This window comes from Microtus pennsylvanicus, chromosome 7 (assembly GCF_037038515.1).
Source record: "Microtus pennsylvanicus isolate mMicPen1 chromosome 7, mMicPen1.hap1, whole genome shotgun sequence".
In the NCBI taxonomy this organism is placed as follows: domain Eukaryota; kingdom Metazoa; phylum Chordata; class Mammalia; order Rodentia; family Cricetidae; genus Microtus; species Microtus pennsylvanicus.
Window position 1 is genome coordinate 35,281,442 of NC_134585.1, and position 26,321 is coordinate 35,307,762.

At 43.4% G+C, this 26,321-nt stretch overlaps 1 protein-coding gene across 4 annotated transcripts in view; it reads left to right on the forward strand.

Moving 5' to 3' along the window:
* Positions 1-515: 515 nt before the first annotated feature.
* The window catches only part of Fam168b (family with sequence similarity 168 member B), a 31,755-nt gene continuing 5,949 nt past the window's right edge, over positions 516-26,321 (forward strand). Inside the window, exons 1-6 of one of the 4 annotated variants that reach the window (XM_075980493.1) lie at positions 516-725; positions 6,410-6,490; positions 15,187-15,267; positions 21,369-21,404; positions 25,229-25,371; positions 25,448-25,646. In XM_075980493.1, the coding sequence (XP_075836608.1) occupies positions 6,421-6,490; positions 15,187-15,267; positions 21,369-21,404; positions 25,229-25,371; positions 25,448-25,646 (529 nt within the window). In that variant the 5' untranslated portion in view covers positions 516-725; positions 6,410-6,420. The remainder of the gene's footprint in view (positions 726-6,409; positions 6,491-15,186; positions 15,268-21,368; positions 21,405-25,228; positions 25,372-25,447; positions 25,647-26,321) is intronic. The other 3 variants (XM_075980490.1, XM_075980491.1, XM_075980492.1) reach the window with 3 other exon arrangements.

Sequence of the window (26,321 nt, forward strand, 5' to 3'; positions counted from 1 at the left end):
GTCCCAGAGATGGCTCAGCGCAGTTCCCAGCACTCACGCTGGGCGGCTCAAAACTCCTCCTGGAGAAGATCACAAGCCTTTTCTTCTGTCCCAACCCTCCGCCATCACTCAAGCGAGCAAACCCACACACAGCTACACAAGTATACGCATAATTGAAAACAGAAATACAACCTTAGTATTGTGTATGGTTTGTTGCTTTAACGTCAGTACTCTAGGGGCAGGCAGGTAGGTAAGTTCAAGGCCATCACGGTTCAAAACAAAACAATAACAAGAGAAAAGCTTAAAAGAAAGAATAACAAAAAAAAGAAAAAAAGAATTATTAAGTAAACATAATGCGAATCGGCATACATTTTCTCCCGAAGTTACTACCGGCCCTAACTATTTTTCTACAACATTTCCAAAAGAGACCGAACCGAGGCCCGGGGCCCGAGCGCGCGTGCCAGCATCCGGGCACCTCGCGCACGCCTACCGGAGCGCGCGCGTGCGCGCAGCTGCGTCACGTGCCCGGCGCGCCCCCGGCCAGCGCGCGGCGGGCGGAAGTGAGGTCGTGGGCTGCGGTGTCTGCGCAGCGTCGGCGGTAGCGCGGGCCGCGGCCAGGCGAGCGGGAGGCAGCGCGGGCCTAGCGTTCGGCCGCGTCTGTGCGTCGTCTGGGCACTGCCCGTCTCCGAGCCACACTCCGTGCCGGCTCGGGCCGGCGCGCGCCGGTGCCGGAGGCACAGGCCACCGTAAGTACGGAAAGCATGGGGGCGGCGGCTCCGGGCGGGCGCGGGCCGGAAGTGCGGTGCTTTGTGCAGCGCCTGGTCGGGCCGCGCGGGGAGCCGGGGCGCCGCTTTGTCCGCCGCGGGCCGGGGGGGCGGGGCGGCCTGTGCAGGGCCGGGATGGGAAGGTTGCGGGCGGCTCAGGGTGCTGGGCGCCGCAGGCCCAGCGTCCTCTCTCGCAGGAAAACGCAGGCTTTGGAGGGTACCTTAGCCAGCAAAGGACGTTCCGGGGCACGGTCCAGGTTAATCTTAAAAAAAAAAAAAGGAAAGGACACCGTGCTAGCGCGCCCACAGCAGGGTGTTTCTCTTTTTACAGCATCTCTTGTTTTGTGTGATCTGGTGTTTAATCAGTCATATACATATCTTGGGAGTGTTTTGCATGCACGAAGATTTTCTAATGAAAAGGTTCACACGTGCTCACACACACATTACATTTTATTTTTTAAAGAAAAGGGTGGTTGTCGTTCTTAGTCCTTAAACTCTCCACTTCGCATTGTGTAAGATGAGATTGCTTTCTGAAGTATAACACGATTTTAAATAAAGGAGGTACTGTTTGGTGCAAGATACTAGACAGCCTTTAAAACTTCGGTAGGTCCAGAGGTAATGGGTGGTTTTTTGCTTTGACAGCCAAGATTTGAGAAACCTAGGCTACTTTTCCTAATGCCGTAGCTACCATGGTGGAAATTGGTCAAGATTTTGCTTTAAGTCTTTGTGTAAAGCAGGCTTATTTTGGTAGTATCTGTAGTTTACTCGTGCAGCATTTTGGAATATTTTGACATGCAAGAAAATCTTTAAGGATATTAAAATTAGTTGTGACCAGAAACAAATGAAAAGTTAGGGTCTGGTAGACGGGTGCTGCAGGCTTGAGTTGCTGGCCTCTGTGCTCACCTAGGTGGTGATTGAGAAGCAGTTGCCAGGATTGCCCTCCACTCTCCTTCAAGAATGCAAGTGTAAGGCCAGTACATGGAAGCCCAGAGGGAGGAGGAAGCGGCCACAGATTGGTTTGGGCTAGCTCTACACCTGCCTTTTAACCATTTTAACGTTAGAGACGATGATAACATAACCCGTTGCATTAAAGTGATTTCAAACCCTGGGGAAGAAGTAGCATAACACTGCGGAGATAGGTGATTGAAGTTGAGAAAAAGAAAACAAGTGCTTTTTAAAAATAATTTTTTGTAGGTCCTATGGTTTAAGGAAATTGTCTTCCCTGACTTGTAGTGAGTTAATTTTTCTAGACTGGTTGCGAACAATTTCAGAGCATGTCAATGTAACAATAATAATACCTGCTTCTGCCTGTGTTTTGAGATCTGACTGTTCTCTGCTGCCCTGGGAGGTCACAGGCAGTAGTGAAAGCTGAGTTTGGGGGTGGAGTGCAGAGTTTTCTTGTGAGATTTATACTCTCCTTGCTATCAGACATCACTGGAACTTTCCACTATTGATTTTGTTTCTCTAAAGAGTCTATCTTATTTATTGGTGCCTCTGGATAGAGAGATTAAAAAGCTCTGAAATTAGTGCTGCTGCTATGAAACACTAGACTATCAGGCCTTGAACATTTTGTAATTACTGCTTCAGTAATGTTTAGGTTGTGGTATGTTCTCAGACTGAGACTTGGGGCTGGTGAGATAGCTCAGCAGTTCAAACAAAGTGCGTCCTGATCGTGCAGAGGATCTAAGTTCTTTTCCCTGTACCTGCTTCAAGCAGCTCACAACTGTCTATAACCCCAGCTCCAAAGCATCCGGCACCCTACATGACACCCATGGCACTCTCACACACATGGCATTCACTCACAAGGCACAAACATAAATAAAAACAATAAAAACCTGTCCTGATTGCCTTATTTTGTAATTTTGTCTTTTCTCCTGGAGCCTTAGGTGCTCTAACCACTGGGCTAAATCCCTAACCCCATAAAAACAAGTTTCTTGAGAAAACTCAAGAAAGTCATTTTAAAGACGTGCTTGTAATGCTTGCTGAATTTACAGTTGAGGAATCCTTGTAGTCTTTTTACAGGTAAGTGTGTGGTTGGTGTGTTCTGATACAGGCATCAAACCACCCACAGTGTTCCCACAGTTAAGTAATTGCAAACAGGAGACCTTCGAATTCTACCCGTGTTCAGCTGAGGTCAGGGATCTGGTCTGCACCAGCTCAGAATAGGGATTGGTTGTGGTTGTGTGATCACTGGCACCAGAAGCACAGGCAGATTGGCTCTCTGGGTCTTTCTTTGTTTTTTCATTATAAATGGAGATACTGTGTGCAGTCATATTCCCCACGTGATGAAGTAAAGTTTACTGTCCTTTTGCAGTATTTGCCCTTTCTAAAGACATGCTTTAAATTACAGGTGTCATTCATATTGTTATATTCTTTTGTCTTTCTTAAAATTTACGTAGTTGATATAAACACGATCCATCACCATAAATAACTACACTGTTGAGTACTCAGCCTGTGTTCATTTTCGAGCTATATCATTAAAATATGTTTTTTTAAATTCTTTTTCAGATTTCCATATAAATCAGAATCTAAACAAAATCTGCCTATTGTCTTTAGTGTAAATCCAATTTTATCTCAAACACCCTCCCTCACCTGTGTTAATACCATTGAAGATCAGCCATTTGCCCTTGACAGTGCCCTCCTTTTGGGTTTGCGTGGTTTGTTTCATAGTCTCATTTCATGTATTCCTCAAACTGCCTGATGTTCCTGTGAACTGGAAATTAGGTATTGGCTCTATTTGACACTTGGAGAGTAACACATGAGGGTATATATAAGTTGTTTGATGTGATAGGTTTACATTTCTCATCTGCTAATCAGATGTGCTTTGATAATTCTGAGTGAGACTTTAAATGCCTTAAATTAAGCTTTGTTATTAGGAGTCTCATGTACTGTCTGTATTAGCTAGGTATTTGTGCGCTCCTTCTGTGCTGAGCACTGGGAGATGCAGGGAGACTGAGACGCAGGATTTCCCACGGCTTTTGGGCTCACAGTCTTTGAGGGACTCTCGCCATTGAATAAATAATTCAAGGAGGGCTTTTGCATTTATTTGTTCCCAGAACTGTTACTGCTTTTACTTGAGCACACTAAGACATTTTGCCCCGATTGGAAGGGGAACTGTACTGTTTTATCAGTCTCGTCCTATTTTATCTGTCTCTTTTTGGGTGGAACATTCTAGGCAGGTAGGTAGGTGCATTGCCTCTTAGTTATCTCCCCAGTCCCAGCCTGCAGTTTTTAATTCCGTGAGACTTCTTAATCCCGTTAGGAAATGTATCATCGGTCTCCGGAGTAATCTGATTTCTCTGAAATGCCTCTTGTCCTTTCATGGCTCTGGCCATGCTACCACGATTCTCCTCACTGCGCTCCTCTTGGAGGAGTGCCACCAACTTCTGCTCTCTGCACTCAGTCCTCAGAGCACCCTTTTCTCTTTTGGCCGTTACCGTGGTTTGTACCAAACATTGTTAATCACAGTTTTTCTTACTCCTTAGAATAGTTATAACCTACATGTTAAGTGAAGTAAAAATCTCAGCTACTGTATCTTTTTTTTTCATTTTTGAAGAAAGTATTGGATGGTGCTTTTTCTAGACTGTAAACTTAGAAGAGAACTGTGATTTGCTCTTGTTTTCTCAGTAGCCATGGCACTGTGCTTATCTTGAACTTCATTAAGAAAGTAAAATCCAGGGGTTGGAGAGATGGCTCAGAGGTTAAGAGCACTGCCTGCTATCCTAGAGGTCCTGAGTTCAATTCCCAGCAACCATGTGGTAACTCACAAAAATCATCAATGAGATCTGATGCCCTCTTCTGGCCTACAGGCATACGTGGAGGAAGAATGTTGTGTACATAATAAATAAATAAATCTTTAAGGGGAAAAAAAAGAAAGTAAAATCCAGTTACTGCTCAGATTAGGAAATTAGTTTGGAAAGAATTTACTTCTTGAGAAGTGACAGCTGAAACAGAAGCACCATGCAGTTTAGAGGAATGAGGATTGGCGGTTGCTTTTTCCTTTCCTTCCCTTTTCTTCCCTTTCCCTTTCTTCTTCCCTCTCTCGCTCCCTCCTTCCTTCCTTTTTTGGTTTTTCAAACAGGGCTTCTCTGTGTAGCTTTGGATCCTGTCCTGGAACTCACTCTGTAAACCAGGCTGGCTTTGATCTCACAGAGATCCTGCTTCTGCCTCCTGAGTGCTGGGACTAAAGACATACACTACCACGTAAAGGCGTACGACAAAACACACTGCTGACTTTGCTTCTGTTATGCCTTTGGCTCTTGTTTTCTCCATTCATAGGCCTGTACTATCCAGTGTCTGGGAACTCAGGATGTGAAGTAGGCTGGCTTTAAAATTCTGATCCTCATGTCTCTTCCTTCATGTGTAGTTGTAGGCCGTTAGGCCCAGACTAATTATTTTTTATTTTTACTTTTTAAAAAGAGCAATTTTGGGGGCTGAAGAGATGTTTCAGTGGTTACTAGCACTTCCTGCTCTTGAAGAGGATCCAATTTTGTTTCCCAGCACCTATAACAGGGACCTCCCAACTCCCTGTAACTCGGGTTCAGGGGATCCAGCAGCTTCTCTGACCTCCATGGACGCCCACACACATGTGTATTTGTGTTCTCTCATACAAATGAAACTTTAAAAGAGTTGTTTTAGGTTTCACAGCAAGCTAAACAGTGATAGTTCCCCAACCCCTGTTACACCTCCCATTTTAAATTAACGATTACCTCAATTCTTAACGTCTAGTCAGCAAGTGAGTTACCAGATGAAGAATAGTGCAGACTCACACTCGATCTCATTGGGGGATAGAATTAAGAGGCACTTCTTGGAGATACTAATGAAGTGTTACTTCTTTTGGAGATGGGGTAGAATGATAGCTGTGCAAATTCTTGAACTTTGCAGGAGAAAAGATTAGTAAATGTCAAAACGTTGAGCAAGTTGACAGTGTGTCTGGACAATAATCTTTTAGGAAAAATACATTTAAAAGGAGTCTTGGGGTGATTACATGTTTTATGCGTTTCCTTCAAGATTGACTGTTCTATGCTGGGGGTGCATCTACCCGTCTGTGAGTGTAGATTTAGCACCATAGTGCACGATGCAGTAGTTTGCCCTGTTTGTTTCACATACTATTATACGTTTTGTTTGTTTATTGAGACAGACTGTCACACAAGCCTAGAATGTTATTGAACTTGTGGCAGTCAGTCCTCTGGCCTCGGACTCCTTAGTGCTGGGATTACAGAGAAGAGCTATCATGCTAGGCTCCTGGTAGCCTTTTTTTTTTTCTAGTGTGTGATTGAAGTCAGTGCCTTGCACATTCTAAACAAGGGCTGTCACTAAGAAAGGCTCGAACCCTTTAAAAACAATTGCATGATATTTTATATTCTGGATATGTCTTGATTTAACTCTGACATTGAGGTTAATTATAGAATTTTTGTATCTTAAGTAGGGCTGTATTAGGTATCATTTCCCTTAGCTCTGATGGATTGAAGAGTTATGGAGAAAATACTACCTATGGTTATTGGAACATCCAATATTTATTTTCTATTCTCTGTTGTTTGGGAGCAGCAAAAAATACATTGTTTTATAGTGGACTAGAATAACATTTGTTGCCTGCTCTTTGAGGCTAATGAAGAAATTCTGGAAACAAGAACTGGGCTAAATCACCTTTTTTCCCCCCTTTTTAGTTCTTGAAATCATGAATCCTGTTTATAGCCCTGGGTCTTCTGGGGTTCCCTATGCAAATGCCAAAGGAATTGGATATCCAGGTAAGCAAATTGACTTTTGTTTTCATTATTGAATTTTGAACACTTTTTATGGCCATGTAACATTAACATTTACAGTGGATGTGCTGGCTAATTTTGTATCAGCTAGATGGAAGAGGAACCTTCAGTTGCAAAACTGTCCCCGCCAGATTGCCTGTGGAGTTTTTTTCTTGATTAATGGTTACTGTGGGCAGTGCCGCCCCTAGTCCCAGGCTGTATAAGAAAACAAGCTGAGCAGGCCATGGGAAGCCAACCAGTAAGCAATGTCTACCATGGCTTTTGCTTCAGTTCCTGCTCTGATTTCCCTTCATGCTGACTGTAAGTTTAAGATGAATAAACCCTTTCCTCATTCATGTTGCCTTTGGATATGGTGTTTATCATAGCAGTAGGAACCTTAAGACAGTGGACAAACCTAATTCAAGTTGTGGAAGGAAAGAATATTCATGAGACAGAAAAGTCAAGAGATGTCTGGCCTTGTCTAGAGCTGGTAGTTCCTGTGGGTGGGGCCAGGACCTTCTTTCTCTACCTCTCAATTTATCTTACTTTCTCAGTCTTTGTGAGGTTCAGCCCCTTTGAGTAGGAACCTCATTTTACAACCCCTGTCCACACTTTTCTTGGGTTGTGTCCTAGTGAACGTGGCTTCCATCTCCCTAGACAGGGAGGAGATCCTGTTGGACAGTATCCTCACTCTGAGTGAGTGGAGTCAGTGAGAGCTGAGCTGAGGGAGGCCTTAAAGCAAAACACTGGGGAACTTTGGTCAAAGATTACAGATGGATGTAAGCATCCATAGCCTTTGGATGCTACACTTCTCCTGCCGACTGTATCTTTACCCCTTTTGTAGTTTTGAGACAGATTCAGGCTGGCCTGGAATTCACTGTGTAGCCAAAGCAGTTTGACTTTGTGATCTCTGTACCTCAGCTCCTGAAGTAGCTGATGTTACAGGCTTGTCACCATGTCCAGCTCTCTCTCTGGGGTTTGAAATACTTTGACTAGGGAAAACCATGTTGTGACAAAACTCTAAGAAAATGGAATGAAACTGAACTTGGAAGATGGCAGAGATTTGAAAGTGATGCAAACCCAGCTCCCTCGGCCAAAGAGCTGTAGATATTGGCTGTCCTGGAGCATTTGCTGCTGGTGGTGGAATCCTTCTAGCAGTCCAAAAATAGGGACAGAAAAGGATGTTAAGAATCTTCCGTGTGCAGGGAGTTAGAGTCACTCGCATCTCGCCTCAGTCTTGAGATTGGGCCTCCCACTAAAGGGTTGGACAGAGTCTATTTGCTGCCTCCACAAGGAAGTTTGTGTGTCTGTACGGGTTCTGAGGATCAGTCTTTCCTAAGTGCTTAGAGACATTCATGGGCATTGAGGCTCTAGTTTCTTACTTAGTCTTTCCTAGTGGGGGCATCCAGAAGTTGAAAACATTAAGCAGAGTCACCCTGATGCATAATCTCTGGAGTACCTGGCAGCAGCAAATGCAGAATTACTGCATTTGTCTTTGATATAGGTTGATTGGCCTTCCTGCAGCAAGTACTACCTGCTCATACACAAAATTATTACAAGACACGGGTGCTGTTAGAAAACAGTCATCAGTCAGAATAACTGATGCGTCAGAACTAGCAGGGAAAAGCCATGTCACAAGAAAGTGTAGAATGCTTGCATAACAGAGAAATTTCTAAGTGGAGAACAAAGCGAAGAGGGATTAAGGGGAAAGAAATAACTGAAACTAAAAGAAAGGGGGTCCGGGGTGGTTAGTCCAGTGAGATCTAGAGGAATGTGAACATAGAGCACTGCTGAGAGTGAAGCCGAGTGCAGTATAAGTGAAGGCTAGAGGAAATAGACCGGAGATGGCTCAGTGGGGAGAGTGTGGCCCTTAGTTACGGTCCCATATCAGGCAGCTCACACAGTTGCCGTTACTCCAGCTGCAGGAGGTCTGATACCCTCTGCTAGCCCTCCACCCCGTAGGTACCTACATATATGTACGTATTCTAATGTACACACAAACACTTTTTTTTTTTAAGAGAGGAAATAGACTGCTTAAAAACTTTGAGAGTAATATAGCAGAAGGACTTAGAGAAATTAGAAGAAGGGGGGACAGTTTTCCAGTGTTGATGAAAAGCAATTTGGTGATAAGAAAGACCTACTGTTTTTTTTGTTGTTGTTGGGTTTTTTTTTTTGGTTTTTCTAGACAGGGTTTCTCTGTGGCTTTGGAGCCTGTCCTGGAACTAGCTCTTGTAGACCAGGCTGGTCTCGAACTCACAGAGATCCGCCTGCCTCTGCCTCCTGAGTGCTGGGATTAAAGGCGTGCGCCACCATTGCCCGGCAGACCTACTGTTTTTAAAGTATTAACACTAGTTTAAATAGCAGAAGAGGATACTGAATGAATCTGGAGCCAGAGCAATAACCAAACACCCATGAAGTTAATTTACCTGCTGGTCTTCGCCTAAGACTTGAGTTCGCTGCTCTTTAGGTGGGCCAGGCTGTGGGTGCTGACAGGCTAACTTTGTTGCTCTTCAGGCAGGCAGGGGTTGGCACATCCTGTGTGGAGATCCAAGCTGAGGCTCTGGGGTGTGCTCAGCACGGGGCAGCTCTGACAAACCCGTGGTGTATGTTCTGGCCCTTTGGCTGTCACTTACTGAGCAGTCCACGGTCAGAAGATTATTAGAGCAAACCATTATTTTAGGTGGGTTATATTGTAAAAATCACTTGAGAGAGAAAGCTTCTGTAATGCTGAAGCAATCTTAAGTATCATTTATTTAGTGTTTTATACTTTACTTCTTTACCTTGTATATTTTTTGGTTTAGGTATTTCAGTTTCCCTGATGGATACTAGGTCCTAGTAGCCAGGGTGTTGGATATGTGGATTATGTGCTCATAGGGTCTTAGGCAAGCATAAATTAAACATAAAGACTGATGGGACATGGAGGGAATTCTTCCTCCAAGTGCTGTCTGGGTAATAATTAATGGTATTATTGTTTGTTATTATCGTTTCCTCATATATTTGTTTGGTTTTTATTTTATGTGTTTTAGTGTTTTGCCTGCATGTATGTACATCATGTGTATGGATGGTGCCTACCTGTAGTAGTCAGACGTGGAACACTGTGATGTTAGGGTCCTTGAAATTAGAGTTAGGGACAGCTGTGCGCCACCGTGTGGGTGCTGAGAATCCAACTTGGGTCTTCAGCAAGATCTATATCTTCAGCTGTTTCCTCACTTATAAGATCTGGTCTTCATTTTCATTTATTCCTTGTCATCTTCTTAAAGGAATTTATTTTACTTATTTGTTGTGTGTTATGTACACGTGCCGTGGTGTACCTGGGGAGGTCAGAGAACAACTTAAGGGAATCAGTTCTCTCCTTCACCATGTGGATCCCATGGTGTTAGGCTTGACCACAGGTGCTTTAACCTGCTGAACTGCAACTTACTGTAGTCTTGCTGGCCTTGCCATGGCTTTTTTTGTTTTTTGTTTGTAGTTTATTTATGTATGTATTTTGTGTGTGTGTGTGTGTGTGTGTGTTTGGGGGGAACTCAAGTGTTCCTGCCATCTTTTGAACTAATGAAATTGTTGTTAATTTTCTATTAGCCTTTGAACTTTTTTTTTTGGAACAGGGTTTGATTGTGTAACTTAGGCTGATCTCTAACACTCAGCCCTCTTTTGGACAGTGATTACAGGTGTGGGCCATTGTGTCCAGCTTAAAAAAAATATCACATTTTTGTACTATGTCCTTATATGCTGTTGTCCACCTAAAGATCCACTGGTTTGTTGTTTGTTTTGAGACAGGGTTTTTCTGTGTAGCTCTGGCCATCCTAGAACTTGCTTTGTAGACCAGGCTGGCCTCAAACTCAGAACAGCCTACCTTTGCCTCCTGAGTGTTGGGATTAAAGGCATGTGCTACTATTTCTGAAATATGTCATTTGAAATTTAAAAAAAAAATATTTCCTGTAGCTGTCACTGGATTTGTGTGTGTTATGTGTGGGTGTGTGTAGTTGGGAAATGTGTATATATGTATAGTTGGGGGTTGTGGTATTGGGTGTGTTAACTTTTTGTTTTGCTTTTGTTTGGTGATGTAATTTTGTTTGTTTCCTATAATGTCTGTTAATTATCACATACTTTGTATATTGAAACAGAAGTTTATGTCTCACCTTCCCAGAATTTAGAAATATGAGATTAAGGTGTTAGCAGAACTATTGTCCCTCTGGGAACTGTGAGGAGAGTCCACCTGAGCTTTTCCCCTCCCTTCTGAGTATCAGTCTGTTTTTGCCTCTGCTCACATTCTGTCTGTCTTTTCTGTGTGCTTTAGTAAGAATGTGTATCATTGAGTTTATGGCACAGTCATATGTATAGTCTTTTTCCATATAAGGTCAAAGTCATAAGATTCCAGGGAACTGATGTATCTTTTAGGAGGAAAGGAATTTCTCCCACCCCCTTTTTTTACCTCCAACATTGAATACAGATTTTTGTATTGGCAGTTACTTTTCCTCATACTTTTAAAGATGCAACTGCATTGTCCTTGGTTTCTAGGAGAGTAGTTTTTGCTTTGAATGCGCCTCTATAGCTGTTCTCCCCCATGTGCTCTGTTGTCTTTAAGATACTGTTGTTATTGTTGTTTTGTTTTTACCGTGCTGTGATTGGATGTAGTGTTTTTAATTTGCTCAGCATTAGAGAGCTTCTTGGGTTTGGATTGTTTTCTTTTCCAGTGGTAGCAGTAGCTTTCTGGCCTCTTCTGTGATTCCGTCCATAGTGTGTGAAAGCACTGGGTTTTGTGTTTTTTTCTTAGCTCTTTATGAATGAATAGCTTCCTACCTGTTTCCGTTTCACTAATCTTGCTAATGGTGTGTGAATCTACTACAGAGTGTTGAGTCAGACCAGCTTGCCCTCCCTGTTCCTCCAGTGTATTGTTTAGCTGGCTTGTTGGTGGCTGCAATCTCTGGATTGCTGTGGTTCTGCTTTTCTTTACAATACCTATTTCTTGTTTCCTGTCATGTGATCCTGTCCCTTGCTTAGGGTGTGACACACATTGTATTAGAAGTTGAGTTGTCTAGTTGCTGTCTTCCTTTCCCAGCTAACTGTGATTCTTCCTGTACTCAGAAATAGAATGTGTATATATTTCAGCATAGGCAAGGCTCAGGCTTCCTCTGGTCTTCATCCTGAAGTGTGGAGTTTCTATCAAGCTGGCGTGCTCTGAGAAGCCCAACCGTCCTCAGGAAGCATGCATGCACTTCAGTGGGTTTTAGTTTTCTTGGCCCTTTGGGTGAGATAGCTTTGGAGTATGGCATGACTTAAAGAGGACTTCAGCTGGTTTCAGAGTTCTTCAAGGGTCTGGTTTTTGTTTGTTTTATCACAGCAGTGTTAAAAGACCACCAGAATTCACACTAGTTTTTCTTCCCCATGTTGTTGACACATTGTGCTTGTAACTCACCTTTATGTGGACAGTGGGAAGGATTAAGGAACACATGCAGTATTTAGGACAATGATGTTCATGAAAGATAAAGGGAGAAAAGTTGTAGTGAGGAGCGGCGGGCTGCATCCCACCACTCAGCTACTGCACAGCTAGCTTTACCCAAAATAATTACATGGAAACGGTATTCTTTTAAACACTGCTTGGCCCATTAGTTTTAACCTCTTATTGGCTAGCTCTTACATATTGATCTAACCCATTTCTAATATTCTGTTAGCACCATGAGCTGGCTTACCAGGAAAGATCTTAACCTGAGTCCATCTTGGAGAGAATCATGGCGACTGCCTGACTCGGCTTCTTTCTCCCAGCATTCTGTTCTGTTTACTCTGCCTACCTAATTTTCTGTCCTATTAAAGGGCCAAGGCAGTTTCTTTATTTAACCAATGAAATCAACACAAAACAGAAGACTCTCCCATATCAAAAAGTGGTTGGGTAGGAAGAGCCTTGATCATGGGTGTCTTAGCCATCATCAGGTACCTAGTTGGAAGAGGCTGCTTTCCTCCATCCAGACTGCAACTGTGTCTGGAGAAGAGATGCTGGGTGCATTTGTCAAACAATGCATTGTAGGAACCACTTCTATATCAATTTGCAGAGACTTGCTTGTCCTGTTGTTTTTATGTAAATATAATAATCTATGTGGAATTTGCTTATTCAGCCCACTTCCTTGTGATGAGTGTCAGTTATTTGAAGGTTTGCTATTCCCCAAATGTTGTAAGTAAATTAGCCTTGGGCTTTCGTTAATAACTGTGTTGGCGGCAGTGACCAGCAAGGTAGATTCCAAGAGAATAAACACTTGAACAGCTCTTAGGATACTGTCCAGCTGGCTTGTGTAGAGAGATTTGTTTTGTACTCTTGGGAGTGTTTTCATCTCGTGGCCTTGATAGCAGCAACATGCTGTCCAGAGTTGAGTTTTAAGAAATTCTATCAGTGTAGTTGGGATTCATGTAAGTTGAATTTTTGTTTTCTTTATTGGGGTTTTGCTGTATTTATATACGTCTATGGAGGACCCTGTGGGTTGCACTGCCAGTGCTGTCTTTTGACATAGTTCATGTTCTTTGAAGGCATTATCATAAAGTGACCAGTCTCATAAAAATGGCTAGTGTTTAGGATTACTTGCTTCCTACGTGTCCAGCCTCTCTGTGCCAAGGAGGTAGAGCTGATGATGTTGAAGGGGACAAGCCTTGGTAATAACTGAAGGACCCTTTCAGGAAGAGCTTTAGGAGTACAAGGAAACAGAATTGCCGTGCCTTGCTGCTTGGAAGCCTGCAGACTAGATGTTGGAAAGAGTAAGAGTCTGGTCTACTGTAGTTCTGCAGTCAGCTGAGGGCCGTTCACAGCTGCCTCCTGGGGTTTGTGCTGTCTAGGACATGGTAGTCTGTGTTCAGTTTAGGTCAGAGTGATGAGTGGAATGGGTTCCATGTGGCTGTAGGAATGGAGCAAGGTGGGTATAGAAGAAGTAGGGCTCCTCAGGAGATGGAGAGGGGCGCTGGTGCCCACAGCAGACCAGGTGTGGCATGGCTCGGTTCATTAGACTAAGCATGTGTTGGTGTGTTTACTGTTGAATTTCAGAGCTGTAACTCAGAAGGTTGGGCGGACTCTAGTAAGAAGCTCTGGAGCAGAGGGTTTCCTGAGTATGTATGAGGGACAAGAGGAAATTTCTATTTTTGTGGCAGTTATTGAAGAAAACTATGGAATATGATCTAATTAGTGTCATTTCTGACTTTCCAATAATTAATCATTAAAAAGTTTGGCACGCCTTTAAATCCCAGCACTCGGGAGGCAGAGGCAGGCGGATTTCTGTGAGTAGGAGGCCTGGTCTACAAGAGCTAGTTCCAGGACAGGAACCAAAAAGCTACGGAGAAACCCTGTCTTGAAGATCAAAAAAAAAAAGTTTTTTTACCTAAGCACTGTCCTGTGGGTGAATGAATCCTGCTTGACCCGGTTTGCTTTGGGCCTCTAGTGGTTCTTTCAAGGTTTGTCCTCAGGACATTTGTAAAAATCATTGCCCTTGATGCCCAAAATGAGTAAAGTTGATGAAACATTTGTGTACTGCACACTGCATTACTGACTGGAGAAGGAAGTGGGAAAGAAAGAATCCAGAGAACCTGGCCAGTTCTGCTAAGGTAGAGGAGAGTCAGGTCGAGGATTAAGGGGAGCAGCCTGGATTCGTGGAGAAGAGAACTGAGCCCTTGCAGGGATTCTGGGCACCACTCCAGCAGAAACTTCCAGGGTTAAGGAAGACTTTGGAGGTCAGATTGTGAAGCAGGAATGTCAGCTGAACTTCATGTGAGGACAGCCTGGCTTTAACAGCTTGTCGGCCTGTGCTTCTATGTGGATTGTGATTGCATTTTCCCATTCTGGGCATCGCTGAGGTTAACTGGCCACCTTGAACTGAGGGAGCTGGGGATTAGAGCTTCAGAAATGTGAAGATGCCTGAACTGAATTTAGGAGTGTGAACCAGTGCTTAAGAACAAGAACAGACATTACTAACTTTTAAACATAATACTGTGTCTCTATCTTTGCAGCCACTGAGAATGTATGGCTGTAAGACACTGGTTATCAGCAGAAAGTAGGCTCTAGGGTGGGTCCAAGCTCACTTTGAATCCTGGTTCTTTCAGACGTAGTGCAGTGAAGCCAGGTGAGGGTAATAACTGAGCACTGTTGCCGGCTTACAAATGTTGTGATTGTGGGGTGAAACTGCCAGGGATGTTGGGATTTTGAGATTCTGGATTCTTTCTCCCTTCTCCCCTCTTCCTTTCTTCCTTTCCTTTCTTTTCCTTATGCTTAAAATTATGATTTAGCTATTTACTTTTTATCTAGACAGGGTCATGCTATATGTAGCCCTCATTGGCCTGGAACTCAGCTGTCTACCTGCATTTGCCTCCCAAGTGCTTAGATTAAAGTTGTTTTGGCTCTGGTGTTGAATTTAGGACCTCCCACATGCCACTCCACATTAAGTTGCATGCCTGCCCCTTGATTCAGCTATTCGGAACAGTGGACTGCTGACTCAATTTCTGCCTGGTCTTTTTTTTTTTTCCTCCTAGTTGTAGAATGTGAGCATTCAATTATAGATCTAAAAGACTGGGCTCTTTGTGGCTCATCAAAATTCTGAGACAAGAAGATAACTAAAGATAGTGTTGTTTGAGCACAGTCTGTGGAGTTCTAGAAGCAGCAATAAGGAGGCCTAGTGTTTAGGTGGTTGCACTTCTTCATTGGTAATACTATTGTGCTGTGTGTTTCCCTGCAGCTGGTTTTCCTGTGGGCTACGCAGCAGCTCCTGCCTATTCTCCTAACATGTACCCTGGAGCAAATCCTACCTTCCAAACAGGTATGTACTGCATGACAGATACCTTGTGTGTAGCTGGGGGAGGTGGAGGTATGGAACTAGGATTTGTGGTTGGGTGGCTTTCTACATTCATAAATGAACCTGTGGATGATTTAATTAAAGCTTAGTTCTCAGTTCACACAAGTTTTGCTTTATTGAGTTTCTCCCCCCACAGTCTCTGGGCTATACAGGTAATTCCTCGTGCCAGATATCTGTTCTTAGGATAGGACTTAATGCTAGGAACTGAAGACCGTTTGGTCATTGAGTACTGTCCACGGTGCTGTGGTTATATTTTAAAAAGCAAACTTTGTTTTCTGTATATAGTGTATGAGAATATTTTCAGATTTGAGAAATTGCTGGTTTAAATTGAAAATGAGTTTGTTTGATTCTGAATTACATAAAGATTATTTAGCGAGATTTTCTTTTCCACATACTGGTGTGTTGTCAGCTTCTATTGGGATAAGGGGATTCCTTTGAGGGTGTTGGCTCATGCTTTGACCTAGCTGAGATGTCTGGTGAGGCTGCTGGGACAGTTCTTTGCTCCACACAGCTTTGGGTAGAAAAGGAATTAGCAGTGTCCTTCCTATGAGTTCCTTACTTGGGACTCATAACGTCTGCCTCTTACCCATCTCTTCTGTGCCCAGCCTGACTTGCCTTTCTCAGCTCATACCCAGAGGAAAACTTGGACTTGCTCTTTCTGCTTCAGTGCGTTTTGTCCTAGGTTCATGTTCCTGCTCACTTAAGTGTACATGACAATGTGCCCAGAAGAAGGTTAATGACCTCCATCTCTGGAAGACAGGAGTCTCTGCTCAAGCCTCCTAGTTCTGTCCCACAGTGGCCTCTTTCTCTCCAGAAAGTTCCTTCTTTCTTCTTGTGATTTTCGTCTGGCTCTCTCGCACACTTGGTCCCCGCGCCTGTCGTTGAGACTGCTGTGGAACATCTTGAGCAGTTGGGCCGTAGTGTTATCAGCAGGGAGCCAACCGTGCTGCCACCGTCTTTTTGTAAGGCCTTCGCACACTCTAGCTTCCTTTCAGACAGTGCTTGAGTCTGTAACATAACAAACTGCAGATATTTGTGGTGTGCACTTCATCATCTCTGCTGTGACATGTATCTCTGTCATGTTTGGGAGCAAACATACCTGTTTGAACAAAATTTGTTTTGTCCATTTCAACTTTACTAGGCGCTAAATAAAGAATCACAGATGTGTTCTCTCTTGCTATAGATAGATGACTTGTGTTTTCTAAATTTTTTGTGTAAATGGAATCACATAAAGAGTGGACTTGGTCATTTTGGGACTGGCATCTTTTACTTGGACTTTCCTGTTGTGGTACCTGTTACGAACTTCCTCCCTTCCACTGTTAGGTTGTGCCCATTGTGTGGGAAACATCACTTGCTTATCTGTTGGCTAGCTAATGGCATTTGTGCTGTTTGAGTTGAGTGTTTGCATTTAAAGTTCATTTTGCAAGCGAAATTTTTTGTATGTTTTTAGCATAAGTCTGGATATATGCTTTCAGTTTTTGCTGAGTAAATACAAAGGGATGGAGTAGCTGATTCTTAGGGCAGGTAAGAAACTGCCAAAACAGTCTTCCATAGTGACCGCTATCTACCTTCCCCTCGGTTTTGTATTTCTTAGTTCTAGTCCTCTGTACTGTTTGCAGCTCTGGTATCATCAGTCTTCCATCCTAGCTGTGCTAGTGGGTATCTAATTATTTACAGTCGCAGTTTTATTTTGAACTGCTGGGACAAACATTGATCATCTTTTCATACGTTAATTTACCATTTGACTCTTGGTAAAGAGTTATGCTTCTGGGCCTGGTCTACCAGATTCTCTGGAGACTGAGCAGGAGGATCATAAGTTCAAAGTCTGCCTGGGCTAGAGTAAGTTCAAAGCTAGCCTGCAGAACTTAGACTCAGTTTCAGATAAAAAGTGAATGAGGGACTGGAGGTGGAGAGATGGTTCAGTGGTGGAGAGAAGTTGTTACCATGCAAATCTTAGGCCCTAGCACCCATGTGAGGCAGCTCACAGCTACCTGTAACTGCAGCTCCAGGGGATATGACACTAACCTGCACATATGGGTACAGACACAGCATACATAATTAAAAACAAATAAGTGTTTAGTTTACAAAAGTAGAATGAGCTTTAGATAAAATCAGTGATGCACAGTTGCCAGCTTTTGCAAGAACCTGGGTTCAGTCCCTGCTAGCACCCTCCAAAGGGAAGGCCGTTATGTGCTTCTTTAACACTGTGTCAGTTACTGAGTTTGTTTTTTAAGGCAATAATTTTATTTTTACAGACTTTGTTTGAATATTTGTTCTTCTTTTCTTTTTTCTTAAGAGATTTTATTTATTTCTTGTGTATACAGTGTTTTGCATACATGTATGCCTGCAGGCCAGAAGAGGGCACCAGATCCTACTATAGATGGTTGTGAACCACCACCATGTGGTTACTGGGAGTCCAACTCAGGATCTCTGGAAGAGCAATCAGTGCTCTTAACCTCTGAGCCATCTCTCCAGCTCCTTGTTTTTCTTTTTTCTGTATGAGCATTGAGTATGTGCACCACGTGCGTGTTAAGTACCTACAGAGGCCAGAAGAGAGTGTTGGTTCCCTTGAAACTGGAGTTATAGGTGGTGTGAGCCACTATGTACATGCCGAAAACTGAACCTGGGTGCACTGCAAGAGTAGCAAGTGCTCTTGCTCTTAACTGCTTAGGCATCTTTCTACCCCACTCTTTGTTTTCTTTGTAAAATGATTTTCATTTATTTTTACTTTGTGTGTGTTCCTGTGTGAGGGTTTTTTTTCCCCCTCCGTAGCACGTACAGAAGCCAGAGAGAACGTCAGATCCCCTAGGTCAAGAGTTAAGGTGCAGTTGTGAGCTTTCCAATATAGGTGCTGGGAACTGAACCCAGGTCTTGTGTAAAAGCAGTATGCATTTTTAATCACTGAGCCATCCCTCCAGTGTGTGTCTCTTTCCACTCAGGGTGTCTTGAACTCCTGGGCCCCAGCCTCCTGAGTAGCTAGAAGTGAGATCTACTCCTCACCTGCTTAGAGACTGAGTTTGTTCTATTGCTGGGTTTTTAAGAATTATTTTATTTATCAAATTCATGATTTTAGAGGTTTTTTTCTCCTAGTTTTTCTCCCTTCTGGGTATCTTTCACAGAGCAGTTTAAAAAATTTGTTGAGGTTATTATTCTGTTCTTTGGGTTACATTTCTAGTATTCCGAAAACCTGCCCAAAATGATGATTTCTTGCTTTTTCTTCTAGCTGTTTTAGCTGGTCCATTTAGGGCTTTAGTTCATGTGGAGTCCCATGTGTGTAGCGTAGGTTAGTGCACTGTTGTGGGTTAGTGCTTCTTGCACTCGTGCTGCAGCACACCATTTGCACTTACTGTACCAACGCCAGTTTCTTCCCAGAGAGCTAGCCTATGTGAGAAGGACTAAAGTCTTTCCTCTGAGTTTTGTAATTTTCCTAAGTCTCGGGTTTGTTGAGGCCAGTGCAGATGTTCTTGTCAAAAGCAGGGGGTATCTGTAGGACAGTGCAAACCGCCTTCTCTCACTTCTCCTTTTTAAGACTGTTCTCATGTGGAGTAACAGTGACCCAGGGTGCTGTCTTGGAAGCCTCTGTTGAAGAGTGCCAGGCCCTTTGGCTGTCAGTCTCATGACGTAGTTGTGCCAGATTTTGTGTGCTTTTGTTTTCAAAAGACTTGGGATAAAGGTTTTTATGTGAAATTGGTGAAGGTAGGGGAAGCTTTGAAGGCCTTGGTATCCCACTGTGCTGTTGGCTCCTGATGTAAATCAGAACTGTGTGCTCCTCTTTTATGGGTTCTTGAAATGCCATCTCCCTCTTTTGAGGATCCAGGCTAGGTCATCACTGTAGACACAATAAGAAGGGAAGTTTCTGTGAGTTCTGCTGCTCTCTTGATCTGTTCTAGCATAGAGGCAGTGGGTCTGCAGGACTTGCTGAGCACCTTTGCATTGCTCTGATCCTTTTTACTTTTTTAAAGATTTATTTTTATTTTTTTTGTATGTGTATGAATGTGTGTCTGTATACCATGTGCATGTTTGGTGCCCACAGAGGCCAGAAAAGGGCAAGCCCCTGAAACTGGAGTTACAGGTGGTTGTGAGCTGCCTAGTGGGTGCTGGGGGCAAATCTGGATCCTGTGCAAGAGCAGTGAGTGCTCTTAACCCCTGAGCCATCCTTTCAACTCCTTTTTCTTAGTCCATGTGTATGTCACAGGAGTCTGAGAAGCTTTGGATTTGTGGTAGCTTTTGGTGATATATTCCGTCTGGAAGTAGAGGAGGTCATTTTGTTTTGAATAAACTTAGGCTGCAGACAGATAAATCTGGTGTGGGTTTTCCATGCTTGTAATCTCCTTAGGAACTGAGCTAGTAAAGGCTTAACTCCTGGTGGTGACCCTGGAAACTGTGACTTCATCCCTGGTGGAACTTAGGCTGTATTGTGGGAAGAACATGATTAGTCTTTGGGCAGACCAGGCACTTAGTAGTTTCAGTCTTCTTGGTCCTGGTCCCACTGAATGGCTCCGGTGCATCAATGATCTGAAAGCCTCAGGAAAAAGTTACTGATAGAGCTTACTATGTCGCCCTGAATAGTCTAGAACTTACTCTGTAAAACAGGCTAGTCTCAGATTCACAGGATCCTGCCTCTGCCTCTGCCTCTGCCTCTGCCCTGCTTCTGCCTCTTCCTTATGGTAAGGCAGTAATTAATCAGGCAAACACAAGTACAAACCAATGCATCTTACAGCAAGTAACCGTTTCATTAAGCTGGTTATTACAGTGCTTATCTGGTTTTGACACTTGTTTATGAAAGATACTTAAGAGTAAGTGAAAATACAATATAGGCTCTGCTTCCTGAGTGCTGGGATTAAAGGCGAACACCACCAACATCTGGCTTTTTTTTTAAATTCATAATTAAGTCTTTGAAGTGAGATCCAAGTTTGTTTAAATAATAAGCAAAAGGAAATAGCATTAGAGTGTTAATAGACTTTGGAGTTACAGAAGTCCTTCTCTCTTAAAGGTATGTATGCACAGAATCTTAGGATGCTTACACTTTCAGAAAGCTTTTTGAAATTAACGCAAGGGGCTAGGGGTGCAGCTTAGTTGATAGAGTGCTACCTAGTGTGCACAGTCCCCACTACTTAAATTCTCAGTGAACCTCAGGTAGGAGGATAGGAAATTTAAGATAATGTTCTGCTATATAGTAAATTCAAGGTCTTCCTGGGCTGTGTGACACTCTGTCTCAGGAAGGAAAAAGTGAGTGAGTTTGCTACCACTGTGTTTGAATGCCTGTCTATCCTGACGCCATTGGACTCTACTACTGTCCTTTGTTGTGACTCTTCCTGTATTCCCAGGGTGTTGGCTTGGCTGTCAGTGTTACTGTTTTGTTTTTGTTGACTTGTCTCTTTGGATGACAAGGATCTAGCTGCTCTTTTACTTATTTGCCTGCCCTGTTCTTATTGTGGCCATGCCATGGATTTGCGGTTCTTCTTCCTCTGTGTCTACTTTGTCCTTCGTGGAACCTCTGAAGGCTCAGTAGAACTCTTGAGATCTCTGTCAGGACCTCTTGGTGGTGTTTCTGGCCCGTAAGGAATCCCACTACTCTGCTTTCTTGGAGCTCCTTTGGAGGCCTCACTCCTGGCCTAGCCTGGGTCCTAATCTGGAGCACTCTTCTGCAGAAGCCCTTCTGCCTCACATTTGCTCGGTCCTTACTTCTTCCTAGTTCCTACTTTTGTGGAATATTTCCTTTAGTAGCTTCCCAAGAGATTATGAGGGGGTCATGTTTTAAAGAGCTCCCCTCCATCCCCGGTAAAACATTTTCTGCACCTATATCCCACCTCCTAATAGTTCTCTGGATAGTGACTTATGGGTTAAGAACCATTGCCCCTAGAATTGTGAAGGCATCTCACTGAGAAATGGCCAATATTCTTGGATTTCTGGAATGAGATTCTTCTTAATGCTACATGTTAAATCTGTTTCCAAAATTGAATTTATATCTTTTGCCTCATTTAAATCTGTAACAGCTTGCCTAACCTTAAACAATACTTTGTCTTTTTTTTAAAAATGATTTTTTTGTTTGTTTTTGTTTGCAGTGCTGGAGATTGAACCCAGGGTCTTGCACATGTTAGGCAAGTGCTCTATCTGAGCTGTGTTCTTGGCCCTTTGTGTTTTGTTTGTTTGTTTGTTTGCCTTTAAGATTTAAAACACTCATATGTATGAGTGTTTGCCTGCATGTCTGTGTGTGCACCATATGTGTGCCCAGTGCTAGAGGAGGCCAGAACAATGTGCCAAATCCCCTCGATCTGGAGGTAGAGGTATTTGTGAGCTGCTGTGTGAGTGCTGGAAACTGAACCCAGGTCCTCTGTAATTAGACATAGCTCTTAATCTGAGCATTCTCTCCAGCCTATACTGTATGTGTTTAATTGGGGTCAAACTGTATATAGCTTAGGACGATCTTGAATTTTCCATCCTCCTGCCTCAGCTTCCTGAATGCTAAGAGTCTACACGTACTATTACTCCTTTCTAGGAACAATTTCAGGTGTATACCCAAGCTTGTGAGAATGTAGTTCCCACTTCCTTGTCACTTGGCTTTGATTGCCACAGCTCCAAGTTGGTATTTCATCTATCACTTTTCCTGGTTATTTTGAAGCAACTCTCGTACATCATGTTGATGATTTTTAGAAATATCTCTAACAGCATATGTAATGCTATTATCATACCTAAATTAGTCATCATTATTGTGATTGTTTATTTTTTGTTTTTTATTGTGTGATGTAGAAAGTGGGCCCTGTTTTGTTTTTTTTAAAAGCCTTGTGAAAATTACAAGTTCTGAATGTGGTTCCAGATTAACATTCAGCATCTGTTCTTAAAGTGTGACACATTTGAGCCTTTTGAGTGTTGCTATTTCCCTCACATGGCTGGTGATTGCTTGGCAGATCTCCCTCCCCTTTCGTAGTTTGGTTTTGAGTAGACACCCACGCTGGCCTCAGCTCCGCTGTCTCCCACCTCCGCTTTTAGAGTGCAGAGCTTGCACACATGAAGTCCTGGCAAGATAGCGCAGTTGAAGTTCATGGAGATGATGGGGCAGAAGCTGGATTGTAACAGCGGAGTGGGGTCACCTGTGAGGTGATTGTTCCGTCTGGCACGATTGTGCTTGTGATAGGTGAAGGACTGGTTTGATAGGGAGGGGCCCAAACCCTGTCCAGATCCCCGCTGTTTCTTTTGTGTCAGCCTTCTCTGCACTCTGTTGGTGTCCCTCTCCTCCTGCATACACCTTACTGTGAGTGTTCTACTTCCCATGATTCCTCCTGACAGTCAAGTTCCTCCTGGAGAGGGTTGCATTCTTCTTGGTCGTCTACCATAGGACCTGGCTCACTGTCTGTGACAGACAGATAGATGCTGTCCTGCTCCCATGACTTGGCCTAGGGGCAAGTTTTCTTGGGAGAATTTGGGGCTCTTCCTGCAGTGTCACTGAACCCAGAACTGGAGGGATCTTAAATTGGTTTTCCCTAACTTAAAAACGGTTTACAAATTTGTTGTGGTATAATTGGCATATAATAAAGTTGAACATACTTAAAACTGCGTATACCATCATGAAGCAACAGCACTCACCTACAGATGTGTCCCACAGCCCACATGGAGAACATACCCCTAGTGACCTAAAGACTCCTCACAACTAGGCTGTCTTAAAGGAGCAGCTACCTCTTGTACTACCACACCGCCACACCAGCCTTTACTACATGGGCCTTTTGGGAATTCTTAAGATCTAAGCTATGGTAGTCTCTTTATATGCTCTTGCCTATTCACTTGTTTTATAAATCCTAATGAAAAAGTTGTATATTTGACTCTCTTGGAAAATTACCAATATTGAAAGCTGATATATTTAAAATTTGTAGATATTGTGAAAATCATTAATTCTCTCTACTAATAATATAATTAAAACATTAAAATTTCAAATTAAAATTGTTATACTCAGTTCATTCTTTTAAAATTGAGACACAATTTGTGCACAAATATTCACATATTTAGTGTGTATTGACATGAATTTTCACAGTTGAACTTTGGTCCTGTGGAGCCATCACCCAAAGAAAATTTGGGACACTTCCATTATACTGGAAGGGCTTCCCTTTCCTCTTCCCTTCCTGATTTCTTCCAGATATTTAAAACTTTGAAATTTCAAAATACATATGCCAGTCTGTTGCTTTCAAGGTGGATTAGGTGGTTGTTAGATATGTACATGATTATTTGTTATGTGTTCTGTGTCTGGCTTTGAAAATCCAGTGAGGTTTGTGCTTTGTTTGTAAGTTTTTTTTAGTGATTGATAAGTAGTGTTATATGGTAGATCACAGTTTCCTGTTGATGAGGATTTATGTGTAGGCTGGTGAACATGTTTTCCAAGTTCTGTTGTGGCCCCTAGGAGGTTTTGCTTGCGTCTCAGAGACGTGTCTGTACCTTGAGAGTTTGCAGTTCTGATGCTCCATGGACAGCTGAGTGCCCTGTGCCACAAGTTTGCACCAACAAGAACGTGAAAGCCATCATGGCCTTTTCAGAACACACTCATTGCCGGATAGAGTTGATGAGAATAGGAAGCTGTCTTCAGAGTGCAGTGTGATGTTTGCTGTGTTTGGATGGTTGCACTCTGCCACCACAGTCTGTGCTTGATTTTTTGAAAGGACCTTAATTGCAGGATGAAGAAGTGTATGTGCTGTTAATGCCAAGTTGAGCCAAGGGAGGCCATAGCAGTTTCTGTTCCAGCAAGTCAGGAAATTCTTGTTTTCCTGCCCTGGCCACTGCCTTGAAGTTTTCAATCACTGGATTCTTCCTAGGGTTTCCTGTTAGCTATCTGCAGCATGTATTCATCTGGCTTTCAGTAAATACAGTTATCTTGGAGTTTGTCCTGTGTATCAGCAATTGGTTCCCATTGGATGTTCCAGAGAATGACTGTTGGCCAATGGCAGGTGTCTGAACTCTCTGCTTTTCCCCAGTCACTGGTTAGTCTGCCCTTCCTCAGCTTCTGAATGCATCTTGTAGCCTGCAGCTCCTGGCTCTGATGAGATACTTTAGTGGGTGGAGTCAGGCTACATATTCACCTTCCTGCCACCTGAGAGTACAGATTCTGGAAGTAGCCTCACAGGCCTGAAAGATTCCATCTTCTCTTCCCCTTTTGTCACATAGCTTTATATGTTGTATTTCTTTTCCTTTTAAAAATTATTTGGTTATGTGTGTGTTTGTGTGTGGGTTTTTCTGTGTAAGTCAGTACCCCTGGAGGGCAAAAGAGGGGGTTGGAGCCTGTGGAGCTAGAGTTAAAGGTGGTTTTAAGTGGCCCAATGTGGGTGCTGGGAACTGAACTTGGATCCTCAAGAATAGCAGTTTGTGCTCTTAGCAGCTGAACTATTTCCTCAACATCTTCTCATGTCTTCTGTTTCATACTCTGCTTTATTGTTATTTTCATTTTATCTTTGGTGAGGATGATGCAACTCAGCCTACTCCCCTTGACTCAGATCTTTATACTACAGTGCTTTGTCAGGCTTTAGTGTTTGGTTGGTGTTTTAGTTTTGCTGTAACGAACAACTTAGAGATAAGCTTGCTTGTAGTAAAGTTTTTGTGTATACTTGCTTAATTCCCTAAGATAGACTTCTGTGCCTTAATTGCAGGATGAATAGATGTGTGTGCCATTATCCCAAGTTAAACTGAGGGAGGCCATAGCAGTTTCTATTCCAGCAAGGCAGGACAGGTTCCTCTGTACATATGCTCTACAGAACTCACCACTATACATACATACTTAAACAGAGAGCCAAGATGCCCAGGTCTTACTAAAGGAGAGAGGCAAGGCTTCAGTGGCAACAGATTTTCATTGTGTTCATGATTGGTGGTAGCCCTGGCTCCTCTCTGCATAGTTGTCCTTGTTTGGCATTGGCTGGGTTAACTCAGGCTTTTTACTTCTTTCTTTCAGGCTACACTCCTGGTACACCTTATAAAGTGTCCTGTTCCCCAACCAGCGGAGCTGTGCCACCATACTCCTCCTCCCCCAACCCCTACCAGACGGCCGTGTACCCAGTGAGAAGTGCCTACCCCCAGCAGAGCCCGTATGCCCAGGTATGCTTGGGCATGCCCTACACTTTAGGGAGGGTTGGTTCCATCATATCCCTACAGCCCTGGGACCCTCTGGCAGTTGTCTCTGTTTTCCCCACAGCAAGGCACGTACTATACACAGCCTCTGTATGCAGCACCCCCTCACGTCATTCACCATACCACGGTGGTGCAGCCCAATGGCATGCCAGCAACTGTCTACCCTGCTCCCATCCCTCCTCCTAGAGGCAGCGGGGTCACCATGGGCATGGTTGCTGGGACCACAATGGCCATGTCAGCAGGTGAGTCCTAGTTCTTAGTATGTGTTCTCTGTAGCAGCCTGAGAGTTGACTGAAGTGGGGAGAATCCATGAAGTTCTGACCCTTGGCGTTAGAGTCTCGTGGCTTCAGTTGTGTGGGAGGACTGCCCCTCCCCTCTTCTCTTTTCTCTCTTCTTTGAGGAACAGGCCATGAATCAGGTAGCCTCTACTGTGGAGCATAACTCAACAGCATGCTTTGTTACAGTATGAACGAGGAGTGTCAGATAGCCCTCATTTACTCATGAGCAGCTAAAGTGTGAACAGTGGGGTAGATACTTTGTGTTCCAGGCTGGTCAGCTATTTCTGTTGTCAGGCTGCAATAATGAGGAAGTGTTTAAAAAAGCTGGTTTTGTGTTGCTAGAGGGAATAGCTGCTTGCAGAAACCCTGTGCCATTTATGCATTGAATCAGGAAAATGGAAGCATGGGATTGGAAGGAAGGCCTAAGGATGATTTCACTCTTGACCTTTCGGTATATGTTGCTGCCTTTAAGCTTTTCCATGCACGGTCATTTGTTCCCTATGACTGGGATTTAAGAAGAAGAAAAAAAGTCAAGCTGTTCTTGTTTTGTTTCTCGAGATAGGGTTTCTGTGTATAATTTTGGAGCCTGTCCTGGCATTCGCTCTGTAGACCACTCTGGGCTCAAGCTCACAGAGATTC